The sequence below is a fragment of the Chelmon rostratus genome, chromosome 16 (assembly GCF_017976325.1).
Source record: "Chelmon rostratus isolate fCheRos1 chromosome 16, fCheRos1.pri, whole genome shotgun sequence".
Taxonomy (NCBI): Eukaryota; Metazoa; Chordata; class Actinopteri; order Chaetodontiformes; family Chaetodontidae; genus Chelmon; species Chelmon rostratus.
The window spans coordinates 9,633,365-9,651,045 of NC_055673.1; the positions used below are offsets into that span (position 1 = coordinate 9,633,365).

The 17,681-nt window shown below is 43.0% G+C and overlaps 2 protein-coding genes across 2 annotated transcripts; one reads left to right on the plus strand and one right to left on the minus strand.

Moving 5' to 3' along the window:
• Positions 1–2,719: 2,719 nt before the first annotated feature.
• Positions 2,720–3,687, plus strand: s100s (S100 calcium binding protein S). The gene is made up of 3 exons (XM_041954875.1): positions 2,720–2,780; positions 3,134–3,287; positions 3,499–3,687. Exons 1-3 carry the CDS (start codon positions 2,767–2,769, stop codon positions 3,685–3,687), a joined length of 357 nt encoding a protein of 118 aa, XP_041810809.1. The 5' UTR covers positions 2,720–2,766.
• Positions 3,688–8,351: 4,664 nt separating this feature from the next.
• LOC121619765 (SH2 domain-containing adapter protein E-like) lies at positions 8,352–17,441 on the minus strand. Its single transcript, XM_041955646.1, has 6 exons — positions 16,479–17,441; positions 14,184–14,310; positions 12,485–12,721; positions 11,663–11,900; positions 11,241–11,360; positions 8,352–9,913 (listed from the first exon to the last, which is right to left on the minus strand). Exons 1-6 carry the CDS (start codon positions 16,986–16,988, stop codon positions 9,730–9,732), a joined length of 1,416 nt encoding a protein of 471 aa, XP_041811580.1. The 5' UTR covers positions 16,989–17,441; the 3' UTR covers positions 8,352–9,729.
• Between the last annotated feature and the right edge of the window lie 240 nt (positions 17,442–17,681).

A 17,681-nucleotide genomic window follows, 5' to 3' on the forward strand; every position in this document is an offset into this window, starting at 1 on the left:
ATTTGCTAGTATTACCATTGTATTGCAATTATTGTGGCCAAATATTTAAGTTCAAAACGGCCTCTTTATATTTAACTTTTTACCCTAACTCTTTCGTTGGACCACTATGGAGATCACTTGAAAACACACTGCTTTGTGACATTATATGCAATTTGTTAATTACCATTTAATGATTCGTAAATTGTCTCGTTATCAATAATGCAGCCATGAGAAAAAGGCTCGTGTTGCAGGCCTGCTATGTTACAGGTCTGCCTGGCCACGCTACCAAATGTGCACCCTATGCACTGTAACAGCACCTGGTACTTCAAACTGCTCGGCAGCAAAATGGGCAAGACAAATAAACCTGTCGTGTTGTCACCCTGCCTCACGGCGACACTCCCATTGCAAATACTCTTTCATTTACACTCACTCTGCTCAGCCTTTATGCTCATTGTACGCTGTGTTTCCTGCATGCTCTATTACTAACAAACTTATTGGACATTTTGGGCTATTTAGAGTATATTATTCTTTCTTTTTTTATTAAAACCTATATTCTTTTTTATATCAAAACATTTTCTCATCATGGTACTTCCTGTGAATGATATTAACATATCAGAAAAATTCACTTTACAGGCATGTTTTGAAACTTGCACTACCAACAGATTCCTGAACAGATCATCTGGAGGCTAATGCTTTTTCTTTTTTTTAACCTATTTGGAATAACAAATGGAGCGAGTCAAGTGTGAGGGCTAAATTTTCGTTCAAAGAGGTTGAACTGTCTGCACTGGCAGTATTTGTTACTGCCCCATAGTGTAAGCCCCACCCAGCCTTAACTCCACATAGATTAAAAACATGCTGGAACGAAGCACAGCAGAATTGCAGCAGGGAGTGTTTGCAGCCAGATTTTTCATTGCCACACAATGTCTCGTTCATTCTGTGACACAGTAGATAAATATAAAAGCCTGTGTTAAGAATCCTCCCAGTGGATATAGTAAGTGTACATACAAGTATGTGGATGTGCCTTAAAGGCTCGTAGGGTCAAAATGTTTGGGACCGTTCCCACTGTATTGTGCAGGCTTTCTTCATTGTGCGTCGATGTACTCTGTTCATTTCCTGCCAAGTATTGGAGGGTGTGTGTGTGTGTGCGTCTAGCAGTTGGACTCATTTCAGTTCACTGTCCAGTAAACCCCACTATGCTAGTATTTCAACTTGATATGTAATGCTGTATCATTTTTGCTTATTCTATGTAACGTATAATGGCTAATATTGGAATAAAACTGTGACGATAACATATTTTTACTTGTGGCCTGCTATGTGCTCCATTACTGACAAGACTCCACTTATCATGTGTGTGTGTGTGAGTGATGGAGAGAGGAAGGCAGAGAAAGCACCTGCAAGGGGAGGGAGGATAGAGAAACAGAAGCAGAGACTATGTCAGTGGGTGAAGGAGTTTGGAGGGGGAGGAGGGAGAGGGGCAGGTGATATTTAAACCACTGGCAAACTCTCTCCCCATCCATCTCGGCCTTGGCTCAGTCCCCTGCACCTCTTCAAAGACAAAGGAGGCCCTCCATCAGCACTCAGGTAAGACAGACAGCTTGGAGGGGTTGCTTCACTGTTACTTTCTCCTCTGCATTTGATGAAGGTTTTCTTGTTAATTAACGCATTTTATCAGGTGTGCAAAAAGCAGGAAGACATTGGGTGGTGGGGGCTCAACTGACGACATTCTTCTTGCAAAGCAACTGTTTGCTTTATGTTGATGTGCAAGCTTTGAGAAGAGCATGACAGGACATTCACCTATAAAAAAAAGTGAAGCCAGTTGAGATTCATGGTAAAGCAGTGTTAGTAAATGACTGTCTACTGGCATTAATATAGAATTAAGTATTTTAAATGCAACCATATATAGATCAATATGTCCTGCCTTCTTTAAACCAATTTTTTAACTTTATCCATCACTCAACTATGCCGCCATTGAGCTCACACAGTGTATATTCACTATTACCATACTCAATATTGTGTTACTGACAGCATTTTCGTCTCCATGGTTCCCTATTGTATTGTGTCAGTCAGTGAGACGGATGACCCCTATAGATATTCCAGTTAGCCAGCTTCGGTGTCCACTCGCGTCCTCTTTTGTCTCCGCTGCCTACAACACTGACCTCTCATCATGCTGCAGAGCAATAACCGGTGACTGACATTAGCATCCCCTTTTGCGATAGCTGACGGTTAATAAATCATGCACAAGGAGATTGACAGGCTGGTCGTGTCCCTCTGTGTTGCGCGTGTTTATGGATTAGGCTCAAAATGATGCTGCAGACTTTTATTTTTGTAAATCCCAAAATGTTCAGGATCAGCTTGAATGTGACTGAGCAATGAGGGCCCTCACATGTATGCAGAAGTTATTGTATAAATACACCTCAGGTTACTCTGCCCCTCACTTTCTGAATGTTGTGTTTCACTTGTGATTTCCATTTTCAGTGATAATTGCACCATCAACAGACAGAGGACATGTTTCACAGTGAAGCCACTTCTCACTGATACTGTAGTGTTAATTGTTACATGCACTACCGATTCAGCTTAACAAAGATAACCGAAGATGTGGATCGGAATAGCTCCGATGCTTTTATGTTTATATGCAGCACAGCGAGGTGACATGAACTGTGCATGTGCATTTTTGTTTTCCTCACAAATTGAGATGGAAAGTCTTCACGCTCAAACTCTGCATCATTGACGGTGACTTATCTGTGTCTGTGCAGTCTCTCCACAAGTCCAGCACAAAGAAGCTCCAAGATGCCGGACACAATGTGTGTAAGATTGTTCGAAACGCTTTTCCAAAGCTATCCTCCATCTTTCCATCCAAACCTCTGAAATGTAAAACCCAGTAAGGTCACACACTCACATGCAGTGACCACACTACGTAAATAAGGGTCACTAATAGCCTCTGCAGTATACACGCAGAGCGTTATTCGACCCGTTGTGTAGGAATGGGAAAACATCTCTGCTTTGGTTTCCTTCCATCTATCCATCTGCTTTTCCAACTATCGCTTTGTCTTGGAGGTGGCTTCACCCTCGATTGCTATGTGACCGCACATGCAGTCGGGGGCTGGAGCGGGCATTTTGCAGTAGATTCTGACCTTTTGACCTGACATCTTTGCAGCATGTCCAAGGAGCCCAGTTCCAACCTGGAGAGTGCCATGCAGATGCTCATAAAGACCTTCCACAAGTATTCAGGGAAGGAGGGCGACAAGTACACGCTTAGCAGGGGCGAACTGAAGGAGCTGCTACTAGAGGAGCTGGGGACTTACTTAGGGGTAAGAGAAGGAGTGTGTGAGGAGGCAAATATGTGGTTGTGCACTAACACTATAATGCAGTTTGCAAATATGCAACACGCAAGTGAAGGTATGCGCTCACATACTCAGACACACAAGTTCAGACAAGCCTGGGCTGTGATGTAGGCCCACACACACACACACACACATAACAGAGCACACATTCTTAACTCTCTCTGTTCCCCTCTGTCAGAGCTCCAAAGATAATGAAGCAGTTGAGAAGGTGATGAACGACTTGGACGCCAACAACGACGGTGAGGTGGACTTCACCGAGTTCATCATCCTGATGGGCGCCCTCACCGTCGCCTGCAACGACTTCTTCCTGGAGTTCAAATCGGACGACAAACCGAAAGAGGGCGATTCAGCGCAGAAGACAGATTGAGTCAGTGCAAGAGAGAGGGGGAGGGAGGAAAGCGGGAGGAAGGGGTGGAAAGAGGGAGAAGCGGAGGGAGGAGGAGGGGGTGAAAGAGCTGTAAATCAGGAGAGATGCTCTTATGCAATTTGTAAACACTACAACTACACATGAGGGGCAGATAGTTTGTGGGTTCACAGAACACGGGGCATTCAGCAGGAGTCCCTCTGCAACTGTTTTTCACATCACAGCATACCCGGATCTCGTTGCGCTGTTCTCAAAGCAGCGAGCGACTTTACATACAGAGCAACTTCTTGCAACTCAAGTAGAGCAGTGTGGCAGCTCGGGATGAGGCGCTGGAAAGAAAGGAGGTTTTGCAGAGCGCGCACCAGGATGTGTCAGCATTTCTTGCACATGAATAATTTGTCAACATATATGAAGTTACAGATTATCATATTATTGTATGTACTCAGTGTTGAACAATAGAATATGATTTATCCCCTTTCTTGAGCCTATTTTGTAATCCTTTTTGGTAATAACCAATGCATTCTTCAAATATTAAACATGGCATTTAACCAACTATTAATTGTGGTGTGTTTGGTTTTGTATGCTTACAAATCGCTCAAGTATTCATGTCGGGCATGAATTGCTGCACCTGGAAATTGAGTTGAATGGTGCGGAGAGAAACAATGTCAGCAAACTGTGAGTGTGTGAGCGTCCATGTCTTTCTCTCTCTCTCTGTGTGTGTGTGTGTGTGTGTGTATTGGGGATTCCCACAGAGTAAACTGCTCCAGCTCACACATCCTGCCAACAATATCCTGCAAGTCTTGTTCCACTAGATATAAGCTGACCCAGATGTTTGACTTGGATCTGCATGGAAAACTTCTTCAAAAGAGACAGAGGGAGGAGAGAAAGAGAGGGAGAGAAAGAAAGAGAAGGAGAGAGGGGAGATAAAGAGTGCTTGTGTGCGTGTGTGCGTCTGAGTGTGTTTGTGAATGAAGGAGGGACGGCGAAGGTGGAGGGTGACTCCAATTTATGGAGTACATTAGTCAAGTATGTAACTTGGAGAGCAGTGGTATAATCACAGAGGAATGTTCAAGTTGCTGTGACTCTTAGCACACTCACTGTCCCTCGGTGTCTAACACACACACACAGTCATGTTTCCCCCATTTGTGTGGACATTATAGACTGCATAGACTTGCATTCATTTTCTGGATACTAACAATGACCATAACCACTACATGCCTAACCCTAACCCTAACCCTGACCCTAACCTCTGCCCATGCCTTCACCCTAAAATTGAATGATCTGCATTATGAGGACTTGTCCCCGTAAGGAAGGCCATTTCTCACAATGTGACTGGGCAGACACAATGTGACTAATACACACCCAGACACACACACACACACTCGTTACTTTGAAAATATGACACAGGAAGAAATGCTGAGCCCCTGAATCACAGATCCTCTCCTTTCAACCAGAGGGGTTTCTTCACTTCTGGATGTAATCGTGCTAAAGCATTGACGAGCTGAACCACCTCCTCTTCTTACCTTCAGCAATATCAAGAAACTGATTCCAGGTCAGCCCTGCCCATAGACACTATGGGCGGGGTTCACCCTCTGTGCTTTCATTCCTCGGCCCGCTGTGTTGTCTAAAGGCGTCCTGTGATTGGCTGGTTTGAATATTTGAGCTCTACATGCTCAGCCTGCAGATAGGTAAACAATTCAAAACAAAACAGAGAGCATAACTGTTAACCCTGTTGTAGCCCGAAGGGATACAAACAACCTATTAGGCCCGTTAACAGCCCCAGTTACCTGCTGTCTCGTTCCAACAAGTCAGCTGTTGTTATGTCAGACAGGAGAGGGTGGACAAAATAACATAAACACCTCATAGAAATGGAGAAGGGAGATTAAGTGCCAATAAGAAACATTTGCAAATTATAAAATGTGAGTTTTTAGTGCAAGTGCAGGTGCAGTTTCAAAAAGGAAGTTATTTAATAAGCCCATTTAAAAGTCACTGCATCATATGTCAAATGCAAACTGGACACTTACAACAGACAGTGGCGGAAGAAGTATTCAGATCCTTTTTTTAAGTAAAAGTTCCAACATAACAATGTAAAAAAATACTTATAAATAAATAAAAGTAATGCATTTAGACTAAGTAAAATCACAGCAAAATGTATGTAAAAATAGCCCCTGTGAGTTATATATTCGATTATAATGTTAGACTCTTAATACTGATGCATCACTGTCCTCATAAGCAGCGTTTTAATTTTGTATCTGGTCAAGGTGGAGCTAAATTTAACTACTCTACATATAGTTCGGTAGTTTAGTCCAGTGGTAAAAATCTAGTGGAGTGTCTATTTGATGGAAAAACTCACAGACAACTGAAACGTCCCCCCGCTGCTTTTTTGTGAGGGGTCATTAATCAAAACTGTGGAACCAGTGTATTGTGTTTCATAAGCTTGTCACATCTTTTTTGTAAAATCTTAATCTGAAAAGTAGCTAGTAGCTACAGCTGTCAGTTAAAAGCAGTGAGGTGAAAAGTACAATATTTCTCTCTGAAATGTAGTCGACTTAAAGGTTTATTTAGTGAATTATGGGCTTGTCACTGAGGTGTTTCAGTTGTGAACCGGGGTGAGACAGACATCCTCCATTATGCTCTGGAGCAGTTACTTAACTCTCAGTCACATGGTCCTTTTAACCACACTGGGACAAACAATAGCTTGAGGACATCCTGCAAACAGTATCTAAAAACACGCCTGACCTTACCAGGTGAGCCGATTCAAACTAAAAGGCAAGAGTGGCTGCTGATGGATCACACATGGCAGGTGCTGCCTGCGCGAGGGAAGGAGATGAGCAACACAAAGCCAGGCCACGACACTGGCACCGAGCCTGAAGCGTCTGATAAGGGCGGCAGGAACACTTCGGTTACCACCAGAGCAGGTCAAGCGACACCCAGATGTCAAGCCACCACGTCCATCAGGTGGAGCCAGGCAGCGATCACGTCAGGCTGTCATGCAAGCCTGAGAGGAGGCAGCGATTGCATGAGAGTAGGATGGCATGCACGTGAGAACGAAATGAAATCATTCATTCAAGTATGCAGTAGCATAGGTGGCTCCAGGACTATATTATGTGATGATTAATTCCTTTCCAGGTGTAGCTCGCTGCCTCTTGGGTAGAATTTGAGAAGGCCCGCTTTCCTCAGGTTCATGAAATCCATCTTGATAGAAGACCGGAGGGGGACCTTATGGCTGCAGCACAATGCCAGAGAGGAGTCAGGAGACATATGAATTACAAAGCCCTGGCACTTCTAATTCATAAAGAAAATGCTTTGATATACCAGGCAGTGGTGGAAAGTAACTAATTACATATACTTAAGTAATGTACTTAAGTACAGTTTTGAGGAACTTGTGGGTTATTTTCTATTTTATGTGTTTTAAACCAGTGGTTTAATTATCTGTCTGTCTTGTGGCCCCTTACAACAAAGCAGTGAGTAGTTGGGACCCTTTGCCTCTTTGTTGTTGGCAGTTTCAACAAAGAGACATTTGTCCTCTAAACTCCTCACAAGTTTATTTAAATAACTGTTCAAGTAATATATGTCACAAAAAAAAGCAAAGATTAGAGAAACTTTATTTAAGTAAATGATCTTAATACTTCCTCCAGGACTGATTGCAGCTTTATTTATTGCAGCTGTGGCGGGTGAAAGTGTCTCAACCAGTCAGCTGCTTCAAAGGGGAGCAGCAAACACAGCACACTCGAGAAGACTGAAAGTTACCTCTGGTTTCAGCGTAATGAAATCTAACCTGTGGGCCACCTGCCTTCATAAATTAAAACACAAACTCTTGGCACAAAACAGAGGCAAACAGTGATAGTGTCCTCCCCGTGAGTCGAGGAGAAACAGGTGACAGACAGATAGCAGCCTCGGATAACACAGACAGAGTGAGGAGGTAAAGGAGAGGGGCGAGCGATACGTAAGAAAAGGAGGGAACGATGGAGGGATGGTGTCAATTGCTCTTTTTTTCCTTCACGGAAAGCATCCTTGACATAGGTGTAATGATACTACTCTTACTTTGTCTGTTTTTAGTGCTGCATTTACCTCAGATCCACACACAGCACAGGCCGGAGTGCTCCTTACAGCTACGTAAGATGTTTGTCCTCAACATGATCCTCAGCTAAACCTAATCTCCCCACTAGACCTTTCCTCCTAACCTTTTCACTCTGACCTGGCATAATAATCTATCCCCTTTCAGCCAGATGGAGGACTAAACTTCCAGACAAATCACCAAACCGCTGAAACCACAATCAAGCCCCGGCAGTTAAAAGATTCATCGCCCTCAAAAACGGCCTCATTCAGTCATTCCAGCCTATGCAAAGAGGCTGGTTCCTCAGGGGAGGACGAGACCGTTTGATGCTTTGATCACTCGCTTACAGAGCACACACCGCTGACACAAACACCCCTCGCATTTTTGCTGTTCATGTTGTTGATTTTTTTTTTTTTTTTTTTTTTTTTTTTGAGATCAGAGAGAAGCCCGCAGAGGATCCCGAGCGTTGAGATTCAGGAGCTTTTATTCTAATTTGTTTTACAGTGTTTGAACAACAGGCCTCCACATGTCAAAACGGTGAAAAATGTATCGCAGGTGTTTCTCCTCGTATATGAGTTCTGCTTCGGTGCACTGCCAAAAACTACAAAGTGACCTCCCTTAAATCTCTGAAAAGACACAGGAAAGGGCCCTGACATATAAAACATAAGAGAAAATTTCATCTCAGTTATAACATATTTTATTGTCGTCCCGATGGCTAACGTCAGGCTGCGCTGCAGATCAGAGCTGTCCAAATCATTTCCAACATATATCTAAATTAAGAGTACAGATAACATGTCGAATTGAGTTACATATAGAATACACAAAGAAAAATAAGACTTTAGAGAATATAATGTAATTACTACTTCTCCATTTGATTGTTCTGCCTCTTAGCACCAGAGGGCATTCGACCCTGAGGGAGACATTTGTCCATGCTGATATTTAATCAGGTTTTTCTTTTTTACTTTATTTCATTATTTTCATTAATTTCTTGCCCTTGTATCTGTAAATCAGCCCCATTTATAGACCTTGAGTTTTATGTAAGACACTAATTTTACAGTGTTTTCTTACCACAATCATTTATTTTACAGATATCAGCCAGAGTGAACAGGCCTGTTTGGCTGAAAACTAAACGTGAAATGTAGCCTCAGCTCTTGTCATGAAAAGCATTAACTGTTGCAGATCAGTGGTCCTTCAAGCACATTGTATCAGGGTGAATCACTCACTCTTCACAGTGCAGATAACACAGTAGAAACAACGCCCTCATTCACAGTAAAACAGAGGAAATCCTCAAGGGTTACGGACAACTAACAAGGATAAGAACATAAATTATAAATATGCTGCCAGCATAAGCATAAAATAGCTGGTCTTTGTTCATATCCTGGTAAGTGAAATGATATGCTCTGTGCATGGATTTTGACAACTACCAGTTGTGAGGAAAGAGGGAAATCTTTGTGTTAGCATGTTGGTGCAGTGTCCAGCACATCCACCAGAGGGAGAAAGAGAGCCACAAACAGTTTCACTCTATATCAAAAGCACTTTCTGCTTCATAGTAAATTCCATCCAGTAATAATAACCAAAAAAAACATGTGTACGTGGCTTATAATTAAGCCACACTGGATCATTAAAACATCTGTGCGTGAGCCTCAGTCCCAAAGCAACTCCAAATCACATTTGTTCATTAAAAGTGCCTCATCGTCTGCACTGTGCTTCCCACTTGTTCACATGCAAAACAGCAGCTTGGATGTTTTGCATCAGCTGCACATCAAAGTAAAATAAGGACGGAGGAAGACATCCAGGGTTTCTGGACGCAGAGTGAGCTGCAAATATTTTCTGACGATGAAACAGAAATCATAAAAGTAGGGTCGTATAGGCCACAAAGTGAGACCTGCTGAAAAGGGCAGAGCAGTGGAAGTGAGGTGATTTTTGGAAACATTTTGTCCATGGTGGCCCAGAGGTGTGTTGTATGCCTAAGCTGGGCTGGCGTGGATTCAGTGGATGCGAGGCACTGGGTGCAGCAGAGTCATGTGCTCGGCGCCGTTGAAAGGCAGACGCTGGGTGCAGTAATGGTGCACCACCTCTGGGATGCTGGGGAAAACACAGCTGCTCTGGTCCAGGGTGTAGCCGTTTTCTTTAGTCTGGGCGACAATGATATGAACGCAGCTTTGGCTCGTCCTGAGTCACACAGAGGAGAGGAGAGACAACTAATTTTACCAACAATCCAATGCTTTGTATCAGCCTGATATAAATTCATATATTACGATATGTGTAAGCAGCCTGAGAGACATCTCATAAGAAAAAACTTTTCTTTGTGAAATTAAAACATGAATTATTGTCTTGTATGAACCTTATTTTGCATTAAACAAATGTGATCATTTTTTCTTGTTGTCCACAAATCTGAAAAGATCAAAATCAACAGTGTATCAGTCTGTTTGTCGTTCCCAACAAAGACGTAAATCTTTTGAAATTAGTCACAAAAACATCCTTTCATTTCTATAAAAGGCTAAATCCCTTCCTCAAACATCTGGGCACTGTGGTTCCTAACAAAGATTATTCAAACTGGAGTAAACTGTGAATTTGTTAGGGACTATTTTTAGCTGCGTATTGATACACATTTCACACACTACTGAATATCTACAGCTGCAGGATGTTGTATGTGGATTGACTCAAAATAAACAAAATATTTATCATAATTAGCAATGGCTCAGAAACAAGACACACTCAAAAATCATTTCCTGTATCTTGGTCACATGGGTGTCACCACTGCCTCGCCCCTTTAAGAGACTCGCGGCAGGTCCTGAGTCTAGATCAGGACTGGTTCTTTCGCCACATAGTCACTGAAGTAAATATTGGACCCATTTGTCACATAACTTCAATCATTCTGACATTAAATTGGCATTTTTCAGATGCAAATCAGTCAAAAATTAACTTTGTGAGATCTGTCTCTGTCTCAGCAGCAAACTCTCATGAGAGCTGGAGAGACAATTTTAAGATACAAATGAGCAGCAAAATAAGGTATAAACATTAAATGTATGCTGTATCTGGTGTTGTGTTGTTTTGACATAGATAAGCCATCAGTAGTCCATCAGTAATGCATTATTGTTAAAAATGCTGAAAGGGGATGGGGGGAGAGGTGACCACGCCCACTTAGGAAACAGGAAGTGAATACCTTTTCATACCACTGGCACAGATTGTAATGCATCATCTTTGTTCGAGAGCGTCTTTGTTGTATTGAAAGAACATGTAAGCCAGTGCAGCAGTGTGGCTCACACATGTGTGATATTTATTGTTTGTTCTCGTCTTTTAAAGAGTTTCTTGACAATAAGAAAAACATCTAATATAAACAGCCTTATCCTTTAAAAAGCTGCAAAAATCAATTTCAACTGTTGAGCCTACAACAGATCTAATTCCATTTAAATCCTTTCATACACTGCAGCATGTGTTCAATAAGAAGCATTTCTTCCCTTGAGACACTGCAGATGCACTTTCAGGTGACACTCACTTGAGGGCGATGGAGTACTTGCTGTTGTCCGACTCGCTGTTCCTGACCAGGAAGCTGGCCTCTTTGCAGGACTGCAGCTGAAACTCTGCCTCCTGACGGGACACACAGCCGTGGTACCAGCTGAGACAGAGGAGGGCGTGAGGGGGATTACATGTCATCTGCTACTGATCAAGTCTAGAACCTTATTTCATAAAAACCCCTTGGAAATGAGCGTTACTCTTACGTAACGCTGAAATGTATTAAAATTCTGGAGTGAGAGTTTATTGCAAGAATTAAAAAAACATATGCCGACACATTCTGACACGGATAACATTTCAATTCCCTTTAAAATGTTTTGCGTAATACTGCATTTAAAGTTTTATGCATCTGCAGGGAAATCATTTAAGCAGCATAATGATTTTTGCCTCGCTTCACCTCCTCACCTCTGTTTTTCCAGGGGCAAGGAGGGGTCAACACAGCAGGCCTCGGGGTCAGGGCTGCTGCCGGGGGCAGAGGACGGCGACAGGGTCGGAGGAGAGGACCTCAGGATCTTCTGGGTCCAGCTTTTTTGCCTGAGATGCTGGTGCTGCTGCGGCTGGGCAGGCGGATGTTGGGGCTGCCTGGTGAGCGTGGGGTGAGGTGTCTCATCTTTGGCTGTTCGTTCAGGGCTGTCAAACTGTGCTGGGGGAAGAAGAGTGATGAGAGGATATGAATTTATGTAAAGAAACAACTGCGCCTGAGTTTGAACTGGGTGCTGAAGCCTCCAGTAAATATAAAATAAGAAGGCAGCAGTTTGATGATTCATGCAAGATCTTATTCAGTATGCTGTTGGCCTATGCAGCATATGAAATATAAATGTGAGAGCAGGGATGAGTTGTTTTTTGAACAAATATACTTCACATTGATCTAAGGCAGAGACGAGGCAGGGTTGGAGCTGTATTATTTAAATGCTACTAGTTATAGCAAAAGTGGAACCAGTAGCACAGCCTAATAAGGGATAGCCCAAAGTCAGTGATGTATTTATCTGTATTGTCTTTAGGTTACTACTTAGCGTTGCTGTTTGAGGTATAACAATAAGGATAAGAAAAGATTCACAATTTAGAAGTGCAGGAAATTCAGGTCAGAGGACAGATGCAAAAAAAAAAAAATCCTCACTTTACATTTGGAGGTATTCCCAGAATTGATGCTAAACATGTTCTCAGATATCACTGTGATGATGATGATGATCTGTGATCAAGCTGAATGTGGCGAAAAGTCCGACGTACCTGACAGAGTTCTGACAATGTGCTCCTTCTTCCACTCCCAGGGCAGCTCGTACTCAGTGGACGGCCGAGGATCCAGCTCGGGCCGCGTGACTGCCGTCTTGTCGCTGTCACCACTTCCCTCGTATGGGACGTCGTATATCTGTAAGGCCGCGGGCTGACCTTCCTCCGCAGTCCCCTCACCCGCCTCCATCAGCACACACACCTTCAGGAGGTCCTTGGACCCCCGACGTCTAATCTCTTGCAGGTAGAAAACAAGGGATTAAAGATTAGAAGAGATTAAAAGGCAACTGACAGGCTGCAAGATTCAATGACCATAACAGTAGTACTTCTACTAAAGCAATAAAAGGCATATAAGTTGTATCTAATGGCTTTATAAATGGCTAATAAATCACATGGTAATGCTTAGTAGATCAGTTACAAGCCACTAATAAGAACAAATTTGAGGTTGCCAGGTTGAGACAACCCCATCTGCTGTTGTTTATCCTTTCTATTTGCCAATAATTCTGCTATGAATCTTAGTATCCATTAACAAATGCTCAGTAAGGTGGAAATTAATCAATTTTGGCCATGAAGTAAGTGGTCATACAGTCGAATCACAACCTGATGCTGTGAATGACCCATTTTAAAAGCCATTCGGTCTTCAGTCTGATCTGCTCTCAATGTGTTAAATGAGGAAAATAGAATGCAGATTTAATCAATTTTCATCAGACTAGAATCTTAGTGCACAATTTTATGCATTTTTTTCTTATTTATTTTCATACTTTTCCAATCACTCTGTTATTCTGTTTGGATCCTGCAGTTCCAACGCTCTGTTTGAAGTTTTGTTTGTTTAGATGGTAATTGAAGAGGACAGCAAGCTGACTGTATCACTGAATCATAGTAAAACTGGTATTAACTGACATGTTATTCTTTCTGAAATATAGAGTTGATTCCTGTAAGTGATGTCAGCTGCTATACAGAGTGTGAATAATAACCCTGCCCTACTCTCATAGCCTTGCTTATTGAGTCACGGTGACATCAGACTCCTGCTTACTTCCTCAGTGTGATTTAAGCCTCATAAATTGACTCAGTCACATCATCACATCCTCTGCAGACTTCTCTGAGGAGGCCTGGAAGTAGCACAGGCACTGATTGAAGTAAAATCTTCTACAGCGCGCTGCAATAAAACATTTTCAGGTTCACAGCACGCTATTGTGTAACCCTCTCAGTTCAAACAATGGAGTGATGGAATGAAAGGTCAGGAGAGTATGTGATTGGACGACAGACCACCAGGCTTCCTAGATGCTGGGAAGTTTTGATAAATGGTCAGACAGGTCCATATAGGGGGTTGCACAGAGCTGCGTCCGAGAGGAGGTGGTGGTGGGGGGCACTGAGGGCCAACTTCCTTTCTAGAGAATAGTACCAGGAAACAGAGACAGGAAAGAGGAAGCAGGAGCAGGAAACTGCACCCATTGTCCGAACGCAACACAGTTGCCATGGCCACCCCACGGGGTACAAAGAGCACTTGGGGAGCGAGTTCACGTTCTCACTCGCTCGGCCCGCAGAGACTGGAAATGCGAATCCTGTCATTCACACGGCGTCTGAGTGGCCGCCTGCAGCTGCACCGATTCAGTGATGACGGGAAGAGCTGAATGGAGTATCAGCTCTTACCGTAACAGCCTCAAGGTGAAGGCAGTAAGAGTACTGATCAAAGTCTCACCAGTAATCATCTGCTGGGCATCGTATGGCTCCATGTAGCCATCGTTCTCCCCGACCCTCTCCGCCTCCCTTTGCTCTCTGGTCTTCTGAGCATCGAACGGATCTGCATAATCCTCGAGGATGATCACCTGCGTCCAAAAATGCAGGGAAATCAAGATTTGAATTTTACACTCTTTACACTCTCAAAATGGCAGCAAATTGGTTCAAAATAGGCTGACAAGACATGAATGAATGGTTGAATCATCCAACTTCTGATAAACTCCCTGAAAAGAGATACAGAAGGTCCACAGACACCAGGATCTTTTATATTGTGACATTATCCACCTTTACATATAATCCAGATTAGAATAGTAACTAACAATTTTAATTACTGGTTCATCTGTGGATTATTTTCCTGATTAATCGTTTATTCTTTTGTCAGAAAACAGTGAAAACACCCTTTGTATTTTAACCCAAAGATAATCAATTTACTGTCATATATGTCAAAGGAAGCCAGGAAGGAAGCAGGAAAAGGCTAAAATGTGGCTTTTTTTGCTTGAAAAATCACCTTCAAGGTTAATCGTTTCAGCTCTAATTAAAATCAGTCTCACATAAATGGTGGCGTCCATGTATCAGACAAAAAAGATGGAGAACTAACTGCAGCCAGTCAGAAGAACACCTGGCACTGAAGCCCGTTCTCTTCACATTCATATCTCTCTGTTAACAACCTACTACAACAGTCATGCCTGACATCTTGTCATCTTATCAGTGCCATTACATTTCTTGTTTATTTTACAAGCCACTGGCAGAAACACAATGCAAGGCCATAAAATGAAGCTGCCGCTCTCTCTCTAATCACTTCCCTCACCAAAGAAATGCTGGCATTTGCTGGCTTTCAATAAAGTAGCAGATGCTTGACAGGAAGGTGTTTCTTGGAACAGATGCAAACTACAACACAGATTTCCCTTACAGTATGTTACACCTTCACCACCTGTGCACGTAACCTCATGGTCTTTATTAAAAGCTAGTGGTGCAAACATCAATTTAAGATCAAGAAAGGGGATTTACTCCCTTTCTGAAATATGAAACTCCCATTTTATTCTTTTCTCTCTCTCTTATCTGTCTTTTTTCTCACCATCTCTCCACTATCACTATCCCTGACTTGTCTATCTTTCTCCCCCCTTTATTTCAAAGCCAAGCTGGAGGGGGCCTGGGTTAGCGCCTCAGTGTCGAATAACACGATGCTTTTTATAACATGATAGCCTTCACCGGGGGGCCTGAATCTAATGAAAGGGAGGGATGGGGCGGAGGGAGGCGGGTGAGAGAAGGGGAATACTGAGCCAGATTACACACAGGAGAGGAAGGTAAGGCCTCATGTCTGACCGCAGCTTTGTATTCGAGGCGAGGAAGGTGGGCGTAAGGGCGAGGGGTGGAGAGGAAGAGAAAGAGAGATAGAAAGACAGACTGGGAGGAGTGGACACAATGGGTATAGTGGAAACTAGAACTGAAACAATAATATCAATTTTCAGAGCACGGACTGGGTCATTGCTACTTCATTGTCAACAGTATTGATGACACCACATGTTATTTTTGCTGGAGTGGAGGGTGTTGCACCACTGCTAGAATTAGAGGAAGCTCCTGCAGATTAAACTTCTGTTTTCACATCCAAACACCAAAGATCAATCAGCAATGTTTCAGTCAGTAAAAAGAGCAATGCAACACTACAAAAAAAACGTTATTTTTACTTACATAAAATTCAGAATAGCAACAAAATGTACTTTAGGTATCAAAAGTAAAAGTACTCATTGGGCGACAGAATGATTACTGTCATTATTAATGTAAAAGCATCACTGTATTATAATACATAATTCCCAGTGGTGGAACAAGCATTCAGATGATAAATAATCTCCTACATTGAAAGCCCTGAATTCCAAATCATAAATATTGTCATCAAAATATACTTTAAGTACCAAAGGTAAAAGTACTCATTATGTGGATGGATCCATTTCAGAATAATACATATCATTAGGTTATTGATTCACTATGTTTTTTTTTTTTAACTTAACTTGAGTGCAGAACTTGAGTAAATGTACTCTGTGCCAAAGTCCACAGGGAAGCAAATCTACCTAAATCGGGTTAATGCTCAAAAATAAACTCTATCATATTTTAAAAGGCGAGCTCTTAGACCATATTTAAATTATGATGTGGCTAAGAAAATAAAAATGTGACAAAAGTAAGTTTGGTACCACAGATCTTGTTTTGCCTAAAAGCTAAAATGAAAGCATACGGGAGGAAAACTGGGGGTGCAGTTACTCACAGTCTCTGTCTTGCACTGGGCTGGTTTCTCTGCCTCAGGTACCGCTGGACTGGTGATGGTGCCGCTGTTGAAGTTGGGGCTTTTGTCCTGTTTGTCCACTCTGATCAGCCGGTTGATGTAAGCGTTGGCAGACGGGGAACTTTTCAGGGGTCTGTGCTGCTCCTCAAACACCGACTCCGCTTTGGAGTTCTTGCGACTTTTCCCGGACAGGAGGTTGTCCCAGACCTTCCCATCTTTCAGGGAACTCACCCCGTTTCTACTCAACTCTGTGGCTGAGTTCTTTCGGTTTCTTCCGGACAGGAGAGACCCGACTCCTCCACCTCCTCCGCCTGTGCTGTCAGAAGAGGAGTTTTTGCGCTGGCCCGCTTTGGAGCCTGTTGTTTTGGTACCAATGCTGGCCACCAGCCCGGCTTTATTGGCCCTCGGCTGTGAGCCGGATTCGGAGGCTGAGCGGATCCTGTCGGTGCCATTCTTCAGATTGATGGGGAACTCCTTGAACCACTTTGCCATTGTAACACAGATGGAAACCAGTGAACCTCTCTGCCTGTTCCGACACCTTTCAGCGCCATACACCGGGGCCCCAGAGACGCACCTTTAGAAAGCCTGTCTAACAAAAGACTTCCGTTGCTTTATTCTAGGATAGAGCCTGTGCGGACTGCAGGATCTCCACACCTCAGTTCAAAGCATGTCATAAATGCTCTCAAAAGTCAAAGTCTCTGCAATTACACCTCCAGTTTTAAACAATGCAAGTAAAAACTTACAGGGTGCATGCCTATTTGGCAAAAGGGGAAAAAACAAATACCACTGCTTTATCCCATTTGTGATTTTCTTACACCTGTTTCTTCTTCTGCTCAGAGGAAAAGTTTATTCCCTTTGGATGAAAACACGCCTTCGAAGAGGGAAGACCCGAAAGAAGCCAAAGCTCTTCTTGCTTCTGATTTGTGGTCCCATTCCCAGAGTGGCTTATCTGGTCTTTCACAACCTTCAGTGTCGCAATAAGGCTCCTGACTGCGCCTGGAGTATAGAGGGGAGGGGGTATCTGTAGTTAGGAGAGGGAGGCAGGACTGGGTGGGCGGTGATAAGATTTTAATTGTAGACAGCATGGTAGGATTTGGGAGGTTTTGGGAGGTTTTAGAGTACTGTGTTGCAGTTTTGACTGACCTATGCCCAGGTAGCGAGACAGTTTATTATTCCTTAGCTTTA

What these genes read in the sequence shown, in the direction of transcription:
- LOC121619765 (XM_041955646.1), bottom strand. Translation starts at nt 16,988, where the DNA reads ATGGCAAAGTGGTTCAAGGAGTTCCCCATCAATCTGAAGAATGGCACC. An exon ending in CCCAGTGCAAGACAGAGACT is followed by an intron (nt 14,311 to 16,478) that starts GTGAGTAACTGC and finishes TTTTGGACGCAG; the next exon opens with GTGATCATCCTCGAGGATTA. An exon ending in AAGTACTCCATCGCCCTCAA is followed by an intron (nt 9,914 to 11,240) that starts GTGAGTGTCACC and finishes TGTGTGACTCAG; the next exon opens with GACGAGCCAAAGCTGCGTTC.
- s100s (XM_041954875.1), top strand. An exon ending in AGCTGGGGACTTACTTAGGG is followed by an intron (nt 3,288 to 3,498) that starts GTAAGAGAAGGA and finishes CCCCTCTGTCAG; the next exon opens with AGCTCCAAAGATAATGAAGC.